General features: G+C 34.8%; 1 protein-coding gene across 1 annotated transcript; it reads left to right on the top strand.

Annotated features, from left to right (window-relative positions):
• The first annotated feature begins 7,773 nt into the window (after window positions 1–7,773).
• LOC127091537 (probable leucine-rich repeat receptor-like protein kinase At1g35710) lies at window positions 7,774–11,599 on the top strand. The gene is made up of 2 exons (XM_051030207.1): window positions 7,774–10,960; window positions 11,078–11,599. Exons 1-2 carry the CDS (start codon window positions 7,783–7,785, stop codon window positions 11,392–11,394), a joined length of 3,495 nt encoding a protein of 1,164 aa, XP_050886164.1. The 5' UTR covers window positions 7,774–7,782; the 3' UTR covers window positions 11,395–11,599.
• Window positions 11,600–11,805: the final 206 nt, after the last annotated feature.

Genomic DNA, 11,805 nt, shown 5'->3' with positions numbered 1-11,805 from the left:
AAGCCTGAGAAGACAAAAGCTTATCAAGATGGGGAAGAATCAGAAGTTTCTGATGAAGACTTAAAATATGATGATGAGTTGTCTTTGATTTCTAAGAGGGTAAACAAACTTTGGAAGCATAGGCAAAATGGTCTAGGAAAGTCCAGAGGAGCTAGAAGGACTGCTGGTCATTCTAATTCTTTGTCTAGACATAAGAAGCAAGGTTCTGGTAAATAGGTTATTTGCTTTGAGTGCAAGGATCTAGTCCATTATAAGAATGAATGTCATAAGCTGAAAAAGGACAAAATGTCTAAGAAGAAGTTTTATAAAGGCAAGTAGAGGCTGATGGCTACATGGGATGACTCGGAATCCGAAGAAGAAGATTCTGACGAAGAACAATCCAACGTTACATTGATGGCAACTACAGCTGATCCAGAAGGTTCTAAAGAACCAGAAGACAAGGTGTTGTCAGAATCAGAATTAGACTCCGATTATGAAGAGGTATTTTTTGAACTATCTTGTTATGATTTAGAATCACGTCTCTCTGAAATACCATAAAAGTACCAGAGTGTTCAGAGTAGGTACAAGAACCTTAAACAAATCTAAGTAGTTGCTTCTGAAACTCGCAGTGATCTTGAGAAAGACATTTCTTCCCTAAATGAAAAGTTATTTTCTTTAGAAATTAACAACTCTACTTTGAAAAGTAAAATTTCAATCTCAGAAGCTTCTGGTACTGATTGCGTCATTAAATATGATAGAGCATTCTAGTACTTTTTGGCTTAAAGCATACATAGAAGAAAACTGGCTTCTTTGATCTATCGAGTTAGTAGAAATGGAAAGAAAGGTTTAGGTTGTACAAAAACTATAAAACCTAACGAAAGAAAGAAGATAAAACTGAAACCTCTCTATGAGCATTTCGTGCCTGCTGACACTAAGCTTGATTTTTTTGTATAGACACAGAAACATACAAAGGGTAAGAACTCAGTTCTTAAACCTAAGTATCATGCACAAATTCCCCGTGATTATCCTTATGCACAAAGACTCAAAGTTGTAAGAAACACTGAGAAAACTAACAAAAGAGGACCCAGAAAATGGGTACCTAAGGATAAAATAATTTATGTTGCAAACATCCTTAGCAACTCAGTTGAAACACCTATCATGGTACCTAGACAGTGGATGCTTGCGACATATGACAGGTAGAAGGTCTATGTTCCAAGATTTAGAACATAAGCCTGGAGGTTTCGTTGGTTTCAGAGGAAACTAGAAAGGGAAGATCATTGGCTCAGGAACTATTGAAAATGGTAAACTTCCTTCTATTACTAATGCTCTTTTGATCGATGGTTTAATGCATAAATTATTGTCTATTAGTAAAATTAGTGACAATGGTTATGATATCATTTTTAATCAAAAGTCCTGTAAGACTGTTAGTCAGAAAAATGGTACAATCCTTTTTAACAGGAAGAGAAAGAACAACATTTATAAAATCAGACTTTCTGATCTTGAGGATCAAAATGTAAAATGCTTAATGTCTGTTAATAAGGAGCAATGGGTATGGAATAGGTGTTTGGGCCATGTTAGCATGAGAAGGATTTCACAGTTAAATAAGCTTGTATTAGTCAGAGGCTTACCCAACCTGAAGCTCGCTTCAGAGTCTCTTTGTGAAGCATGTCAGAAAGGCAAGTTTTCTAAAACATATTTCAAAGCGAAAATTGTTGTTTCTACCTCTAGACCATTAAAACTTCTGCACATTGATTTGTTTGGGCCAGTAAAAACTGCCTATATAAATGGTAAGAAGTATGGATTGGTAATCATTTATGACTATAGTAGTTGGACATGGGTAAAGTTCTTGAAACACAGGGATGAGTCACATTTTATGTTCTCTACCTTCTGCTCACTAGTGAAAACATAAATGAATTGCAAAACAATCAGAGTCAGAAGTGATCGTGGTGGAGAATTTAAAAATAAGCATTTTGCAAATCGTTTTGATGCATATGGAATTTCCCATGATTTCTCATGTCCTAGAACTCCACAACAAAATGGGATTGTAGAAAGGAAGAATATGACTTTGCAAGAAATGGCTTGCCCCATGATCCAAGAAATCGATATGGCTAAGCATTTCTAGGCAGAAGCGTTAACACATCTTGATTCTATATTGATTTGATTCTAATTTTGAATTTAATAATCATATCATGACTGATAAAAATAGAATCTTAAGAGAACTTGTTGCAACTGATTCACTTTTTGCTGATTTCTCTTCTTTGTTTGATTTTGATAACACTTATACTTATGATGTTTGTAATAATACTCATTTATGTTCAGTTTGTGCTAAAATTGAAGTTGCTTTACAAGTTGATATTTCTTCTGATATTTCTACTGACAAAGTTGATGTTGTAGATATAAATATAGTTCCTGCTGCCAAAATTTTGTCATCCATTGAGCAACCATCTGCTTTAGAGCTTGAACCACTCCTTTCAAATTTAAAATATGCATTTTTAGAATTTGAGGAAAATTTACCTGTAATAATTTGTATCTAACCTTGAATCTAAACATGAACAAAAAGTGTTGCAGGTATTAAAGAAACATAAGAAGACAATTGGGTTGACCTTGGCTGATATTCCTGGTATTAGCCTGTCCATGGGTATGGATAAAATCTTATTTAAGGATGGAGAAAAATCAGTTAGGCACCCCCAAAGGCGACTTGACCCCTTGATTTTAGATTTTTTGAAAATTGAGACCTATATTGCACAAGAGGACAAAGAGAATATCACTTTCACCGGTCCATTCAACACTTTTACCTACAGAAGAATGTTCTTTGATCCAGACATAAAAAGTGAAGGTACTGATAAAAGTTTCAAAGTCAGTGAACACCACCTTAAGCTATTCCATGAGAGCCCACATTGGAAGAGGAAACTGTATAAGAAATCTCATTGGGAAATGTTACTTATGCAATCATCTATCTCTCTTGACTCCTCAGATGTGTTCTTTCCTCTATCTTATTTTATACTTGTTTCTTTCATTGAGGATCATGTGTGTTTTAAGCATGTGTGTGTGTGTGGGGGGGAGGGGGGTGTCATTTACTTTTGTTGTTTTGTTCTCTTCATTTACTTTTGTTGTTTTGTTTTCTTAAAAAAAGTTACTATGCATGCTTTTTCATTGTTTTTTAGGGTTGTGTTGTGTAAGCAATTTCTCCCTTCTCTTGACTAAATATTTATGGTATGATGTGAGTGATTTTCTTTATATTCTTAGTATGATAAGTAAGACTAAATTCTGAATTATGCATCATTTGTGGTAAATCATTAACGTTTATGAGATTTTGAGTCTAATAATGTATAACATAAAAAAAATCCATCTCTTTCTTTATTGTGTGATTTCACTCATGTCTGTTAGTCTCTAGAACTTGATTTGACTCTTTGTGAAACTGTTTAATTACTTGAGCACACTAATATGATAAAGGCAAGTTATTTGTGTTTAATTTTTTTATCCAGTAAGCCAAAAAGTCAACCCTGAATAATATAATCCCTTGTTTGAAACCCCTATGAGTCTATTTATCTCATTCTTTGATTGAAACTCATTACAAGCCTAAAACTGAAAAACAATGATATCACCCTATTTTAGGGGATGAAAAAGTCTTGTTTGAAGTTATGTGAGGTTGAATTAATATAATTGTGATATTTCAAAAATTGGCAGAGAAAAAATATAAAGAAAAGAAAAGAAAAAAAAGAAGGAAGATAGTTCATGTTCTTATCGTATTCCTTATAGGAAAAAAAGAGAAGAGAAAATGGTTGCAAAGAAGTTACTGAAAAGTGAAAGAGTTATTATTTAGTTCAACTCCCACAATCTCCTTCAATTCTATTTTACTCCTTTAAATTTTAGCCTAATACCGCTTAAGATTTATGCTATCTATACCTTGGCCCCGTTACAACCTGAATAAAGCCCTTTTGATCTTTGTGTGCATGTATTTCAATTGTGGATGTTAAAGTATTTTCAAGCTTATGGTAATGCTAATTTTCATTATGTATGCTTTGAGTGTAAACAGTTAACTTAAACACTTGAGAGTGGATGAGTATTTATATCCTATGAGGATCTTGCCACTTATGATGTATTCTTTGGTAAAATGTCCTCTTATTTGATTTGGCTGTCACACGAAGTTACTCACTAACGTCATACTCCTTGAAAACCTAAAACCTCCTTTTCTTTATTTCCATTGGTTAAATTAACTTAGATTCCTTGTGATACGAACCGAGCGTCTCTTCCTTATTCTACACTTTATTTACTAGTTTTTGACCCGTGTGCGACAACGGATCAGACACATGGATTTCTCCCCCTTCAACAATTGGACTAAGGAAAGGTTCATAGAACCATGTCGGACCACACTATCGAGCAACAAATGGCACCATGGTGGAGACAAATGTTTTACTCTTGTAAAACATAGAGACATACTTCTCAAACGTTTCTTGCAACACAGTCTCGCCATCATCAGGAGTAATGCATGCAAGTCGGGCACCTTCAACACCAAGTAGCATACTAGAGGGAGTGTTATAGTGTAAGGTAGACACGAAAGTGGCATTGAGCTAGAGTTGCAGTAACCATATGAGACCCTCTATCTGTAAATTATTGAGATAAGGTCACTCAATGATGTTACAGGACAACATCCCCAACGATTTGTAAAGGCCACACAAGACTAGTTTGCTAAGGCAAACCTTGTGCTGTTTATGAAGTTGAGTGGCCAAAGGCACAAACATCTTAATAATTTGGTCCCCACAGAGGCAAAAAACATAGCGATTCAACCAACAAGTCAAGAACGCTATATGCTCGTAAGCATCGACATCTCCAGTCGAGCCACAATGATCCCTGATGAAAGCATCGAAACCCACATCGGAGAAATCGAAGTCTAGTTTGGTCTGTGTGGGCCGGGATGGTTCATAATCTTCCCCAGTTGGTCGAATACCAGCGATGGTGGCGGGGTCGAAGAGAGTGGGGGTCAATATCCCACAAGGGAGGTGGAAAGTTTTTGTGGTCGATTCCCAAAAGCATGTAATGACAAGTAGCATGACAGGGTTATACTTGAGGTGCACCCTTGAAAGCTGAACGAGGTCGAAAATTCCCAACTTTTGCCATGCAAGCTTTCTCCTATTCTATACCTTGTTTAACTAGTATATATAGGATGAATTAGGAGCCTCGAGTAGGGGAGAGAAATATACATGTTTTTCTAGAAAACGGAAGTCAAAAGATTGATCACAGAAAATCACGGGTTCCCATTCATGGTAGCTAGGGAAGATCTTTTCCAAGAAGCTAGAATTTCTGATAAGCCTAGGAAGAGGACCCATGAAGGTGGGTACAATGTCTGCAGTTGAGTAAAGGACTAAGGCATTATAATACCATAACCTTCTGGTGATTTCCGTCAGAGGAGGCTTAGGGATGTAAGTCTAATTGCAAATTAAGATTGGTCCGTCAATCTGAACGACAAAAGGAGTGTGGTGTGAGCCAGAGCGATTATGTGTCATTGATAGCTTGAATAGAATGGAGGAAAAGAAACTAGAAATGGTAGAGGAAAACTGAAAATGGTGTTTGCCCTTGTTTTTGGTGCCTCCATAGGAAAGATGAGTAAAGAAGGAAGAAGTAAAGAAGAGGGAGAAGTTTAAATAGAAAGGTGACAAAAATATTTTCCTAGGAACATGGACAAATAGAGTTTTAGAGCCAATGAATAACCTCGAAGTGGGGAAAAACATGATTAATAAAATAAAAAATGAAATCTTAAAGCTCGGTTAGTGGTTATTTAATGATCTTAGAATTCAAGGTAATGATATACTGTCGTTTGTACGTTTTAAGACATAACGTTTGGTAAAAAAGTTAGTCATAATGACTAACAACAAGCATGACTGGGATGACGTAACACAAAATATGAACAGTGACAAAGTGGTTACAAAAAATGGCACCTTTCTCCCTTCAAATATGGTCGACAATGACATTTTTTGAGGGGCATCTGTTACACTTGGTTTTTTCATCTAGTAGAAAGTTAACAAAGAATGTCAATGAAAAGATATTTGTTGTGGGAATTCATTAATGAAGCGTGTTAAAGAGCATTAATGATAAAGCATCGATATACTAATAACGAGGGATCGACCGAGCTGTTGACACAAGGAAATGTGGATTGGAGGAATCTTGAGGATAAATCCCCAAGACTAGGATCGCTTGGAAACATGTCCAGAATCTCGAAAAGGGCAGTTGATAGAGGTCTTTATTTCAGCAAGAAGACCAGTCGGCTGGACCACGTAAGGCTGAAAGACTTAGTAAAAATACAAGTCCAGAGTCCTTTGTTGGAAACATCGGCAGCACGTTGAAATAGTTACCGTCAGGGATTCGTAAGGAAGTTGGAAGAAGTTACAATTCAACATGGATTTCAAACAGATATAGTCGTGGATGACTCGTAAACACGCTAGTATGAGCCTGAAGATTGAACGTGGAATGAATGTAGCAGTTCCTTAGTGCTCATAACTGCCGTAGACGGTTACTTTGTAAATAGAATAAATAGCAGACTCATACATGAGATCAAATATCACAAACTTTCATACATACTCTCTTTACCACTGGAGTACCCGAGTCAAAGAGCGAAACAGTTGAGCGAGAAACATGTATATGTCTGTGTCCAGTCTTTTCATTAGTATTTTGTTTCCTTAAATGAAACACGTACTTTTACTTTTGCTGTTTAATGTCATTTACTGCATTTTACCTCGTCATTTATCTCAACTTAACTTTATTTAAAGTCTTTTTCTACGTCCTTATCGTTCACCCGACGACTGCATTCAATTGACACGCACATGTATTTACACAAATCATTTGCACAAATTACTTTAGAGATTTTTTGAGTTAATCTCACATATTTTCTAAAGTTTCGGATTGTTTACCAAAAACACACCGCTAAACAATGCATTATTTTGATTTCAGACATTAATAAAAAAGATTTCTCTAAATTCATAAAAGATTTTTCTCTTTCTCTCTCTTCATAAATGTCTTTTTTAATTTAATTTTCTTTTTTGAGCCATTATTTATTTCAATTAAAATATCGTCGAGTTTAATTTTAGTACAAAATTTATTATTCATAAATTTCATATCTCGACATCGTTAAGTTAGTTCAAGTGACAACCGTACAACGACATCAAAGATAAGATCGCAACTGATATCTCACTTATTCACTTTTAAATGGTGAATTTCAACCACTAAATTATTTATTAAAAAATAAATTAATAATTTCTCAAATATCATCTGGTTCAATTTTTTTTAAAATAGTTATTATCATCGAGTCTATATTTAGAACAAATTCATTCATAAAACCCCAAGTGATTTATCATTTATTTTTGTTTGGATATTTTCTACATGCAAATGTTGAGACTAATCTTTCAAATCGACGGAGACTACAATAGATGAAAAACTGAATTCGAATCGATTTTTTTTTTATTAAATATAAATAGACTCTTACCATCTAAATAAGTTGTTCTTTTGTTATCACTCTTAATGAAAGAAGGCTACCACAAGTTTAATATATATCGGACATAAAGTACACCTCCACATTTTAAATAAAAATTATATACTTTTATTTTTATTATTGTAAAATATAATTTATATTAAAAATAAAAAGAGCTGAAACCTGAACCAATTTTAAAAATCAATATTAAACATATAGACAAAAAAAGACAAAAGCTGAAGACCATAATTAAGCTGAGTCTTTGCTATTACAAATAGACATAGCAATATTTATTGAAGTATAGTGTGTATAAATATCAGCAGCATCTGCCATTAAAAGGCATGCATCATAATAAGTCTCTTGTTCTATTAATACTTCAAAAAATGAAGCTTTTATCAATGTCATGTCTTCTTTTGTGCCTTTGGTTGTTTGTAGTAATGGCCACATCACCTCATCCGTACCATATTCAAGGCAGCGAGGCAGATGCTCTCTTGAAGTGGAAAGCAAGCCTTGACAACAATAGCCAGCCTTTGCTTTCATCATGGATTGGTGATAACCCTTGTGATTGGGAGGGAGTTGAATGCGACCATGAGTCAAAATTCATCAATAAGGTAAATCTCACCGATATTGGACTAAAAGGTACGCTTCAGAGTCTCAATTTCTCGTCACTTTCAAAACTAAATACTTTAGTTTTGAAAAACAACCTGTTGTATGGTGTTGTTCCACATCATATTGGAGTAATGTCCAATCTAGACACTCTTGATTTTTCACAAAACAATTTCTATGGTAGTATTCCAATAAGCATTGGTAATCTCTCCCAACTCTCCTTCCTTGATTTCAGTTTCAATAATCTCTCTGGGACTATTCCAACTGAGATAACCCAATTGGTGGGTCTTTATACACTGTCAATGAGCAACAATTCTTTTCTAAGTGGTTATATTCCTCAAGAAATCGGTAGATTGAGGAATTTGACACTGTTTGATATTTCTTTGTGCAATCTAGTTGGGACTATACCAATCTCGATAGAAAAGATAACCAACATGTCACATCTTGACATAGCACGAAACAGCCTTTCTGGAAACATTCCTCGTGGGATTTGGAAAATGAACTTAAAGCATTTGTCACTTAAATTCAATAACTTCAATGGTTCCATCTCACAAAATATTTTCAAATCACGAAACCTAGAGTTTCTTCATCTTCAAGAAAGTGGCCTTTATGGTTTCATGCCTAAGGAGTTTGGGATGTTGGGTAACTTGATAGATCTTGATATTAGTAACTGCAATCTTACTGGGTCTATTTCTATCTCTATAGGAAAATTGACCAATATATCATATCTCTTGTTCCATGACAACCAACTTTTTGGCCAAATTCCTCATGAAATTGGAAATTTGGTCAAACTCAAGAGTCTACATATTGAAGCTAATAGTCTTTCTGGGTCTATTCCTCAAGAAATAGGATTTTTAAAACAGCTTCATCTTCTTGATTTGTCTATGAATCATCTCTCTGGGACAATCCCTTCATCAATTGGAAACTTGAGCAATTTAAAATTTCTTTACCTTTATGCAAACCAAATCAATGGAAGCATTCCTAGTGAAATTGGAAACCTCAATTCCCTCACCACAATTCAGTGTGGTATGAACAACCTCTCTGGACCAATCCCATCTTCCATTGGTAAATTGGTCAATTTAGATTTTATTGGACTTCCACAAAATAAACTCTCTGGACCAATTCCTTCCACCATCGGAAATTTAACAAAACTCACTCATTTTATTCTTTTTTCCAATTCTATCTCCGGAGTTATTCCATTGGAAATGAACAGGGTTACTGATTTGGTCATGTTTGTGATAGCTTATAATAATTTCATAGGTCATTTACCTCACAACATTTGTGTTGGTGGAGAGTTGAGACATTTTGCTGTTTGTAATAACCAGTTTACAGGTCCAATTCCCAATAGTTTAAAGAATTGTTCCAGCCTTTATAGAGTTAGGCTTGAGCAAAACAGTTTAACTGACAATATAACAAATGGGTTTGGTGTGTATCCAAGTTTGGATTACATTGAGTTGAGTGATAATAATTTTTATGGCCACCTATCACCAAATTGGGGAAAGTGCAAGAATCTCACAAGTCTTAAAATCTCTAATAACAATTTAACAGGAAGCATACCACCAGAATTGGCCGAGGCAACTAATTTACAAGAACTTAACTTGTCTTCAAACCATCTTACCGGAAAAATTCCAAAGGAGTTAGAAAACCTATCTTTGTTGATCCAACTTTCGATAAGTAACAATCATCTTTCGGGAGAAGTTCCTGCACAAATAGCATCACTGCTTCAACTAAATACTTTGGAACTTGCAGTAAATAACTTAAGTGGCTCCATACCAGAAAAGTTTGGAAGGTTGCCTAGCTTATTGGAGTTGAATTTGAGCCAAAATAAGTTTGAAGGAAACATTCCTGCTGAGTTTGGCCAGTTGAAAGTTATTGAAAGTCTTGATCTTAGCGGGAATTTTTTAAATGGAACAATACCAGCAATGCTTGGACAGTTAAGTCATTTAGAAACATTGAATCTGTCACATAATAACCTTTCTGGTGTCATTCCTTTTAGTTCTGGTGATATGTTAGCCTTGACAATTGTTGATGTATCATACAACCAATTGGAAGGTCCGATTCCAAGCATTCCAGCCTTCCAAAATGCTTCGATTGAATCTCTGCGAAATAACAAAGGCTTTTGTGGTAATATCTCTGGTCTAAAACCTTGCTCGAGAGAAGATGGTAACTTTCATAGACATAAGAAAAACAAAATTTTGGTGCTAGTCTTAATCCTAACTCTAGGCACTCTATTGTTAGCATTATTTGTTTATGGACTCTCATATCATCTGTGTCGAATTTCAAGAACAAAAGAACTCAATGCTCATGAAGAATCAGTCGCTGAAAATCTATTCACAATATGGAGTTTTGATGGGAAAATGGTGTATGAGAATATTATCGAAGCCACAGAAAACTTTGACAACAAGCATCTCATTGGAGTTGGAGGACATGGAAATGTTTACAAAGCAGAGTTACCTACTGGTCAAGTTGTAGCTGTGAAAAAAATCCATTCATTACAAAATGAAGAAATGCCTGACCTAAAAGCTTTTGCGAGTGAGATCCGTGCTTTGACAGAAATTCGACATCGCAACATTGTCAAGTTATATGGGTTTTGTTCGCATTCACTACACTCATTTTTGGTTTATGAGTTCTTGGAGAAAGGTAGCGTGGACAACATTTTGAAGGACAATGAAAAAGCTGGTGAATTTGATTGGACTCTAAGAGTGAATGTCATTAGAGATGTTGCAAATGCTTTATGCTATATGCATTATGATTGTTCACCTCCTATTGTTCATCGCGATATCTCCAACAAGAATGTTATTTTGGATTTGGAATATGTAGCTCATGTATCAGACTTCGGAACTGCCAAGTTTCTAAATCCGGATTCATCCAACTGGACCTCTTTTGCCGGCACCTTTGGATATGCAGCTCCAGGTCAATTACTTTTCTTTACATATTAATCTAATTTAAAATATTTTGTAGTTTATCATATCATGTTTATTTTTGGAATCCAATTATTCACAGAATAATTCATTTTTCCTTTTTCAACAGAACTTGCATACACAATGGAAGTAAATGAAAAATGTGATGTGTATAGTTTTGGAATATTAACTTTGGAAATACTTTTTGGAAAGCACCCTGGAGATACTGTAACATGTTTGTGGCAACAACCTTCAGATAGTGTTATGGACCTGACACTTGATACTCTGCCATGGATGGAGAAGTTGGACCTGCGTCTTCCGTATCCAAGAAATAGTGTTCAAGAGGAAGTGATTTTGATGATAAAGATAGCAATAGCTTGCTTGACAGAAAGCCCAAGATCTCGCCCTACCATGGAGCAGGTCTGCAAGAAGCTTATAATGTCATAATCATCTTCAAATGGTTAACTTCATGTATACTGTTTGATATATATAGCATAATATTGTTCTTACCAAATATGCTTGGATACCTCTTCTTCATTATTTAACAATTGTAAGACTTTTATTTTCATGTATTTGTAAATCATTTAATTTTGTAGCTTCTGAACTTATGTATTCAAATTTCATTTCTAAACAATATGTGCTTACAAATTTACATTTTAATGTACATTTTCAATATTATTATAATTTAAAACAAAACACCAACCCGCAAGTTGCAAGTGTATAATTAATTAAAATTTCAAGAGTCCTTGAAAATTAAAAACAACTTGAGCTAAACTATAAGAGTAAAATATACACATGTGGGTTCTACCTAACTCAATCATATAAAATCGACTTCTAGAGTGAAGATTATCCTAACAC

This window comes from Lathyrus oleraceus, chromosome 6, assembly GCF_024323335.1.
Source record: "Lathyrus oleraceus cultivar Zhongwan6 chromosome 6, CAAS_Psat_ZW6_1.0, whole genome shotgun sequence".
Lineage (NCBI taxonomy): Eukaryota > Viridiplantae > Streptophyta > Magnoliopsida > Fabales > Fabaceae > Lathyrus > Lathyrus oleraceus.
The sequence above is the reverse complement of the archived record's forward strand: the minus strand, read 5'-3'. Positions and strand labels throughout refer to the sequence as shown.

What these genes read in the sequence shown, in the direction of transcription:
- LOC127091537 (XM_051030207.1), top strand. Translation starts at nt 7,783, where the DNA reads ATGCATCATAATAAGTCTCTTGTTCTATTAATACTTCAAAAAATGAAG. An exon ending in CTTTGGATATGCAGCTCCAG is followed by an intron (nt 10,961 to 11,077) that starts GTCAATTACTTT and finishes CTTTTTCAACAG; the next exon opens with AACTTGCATACACAATGGAA.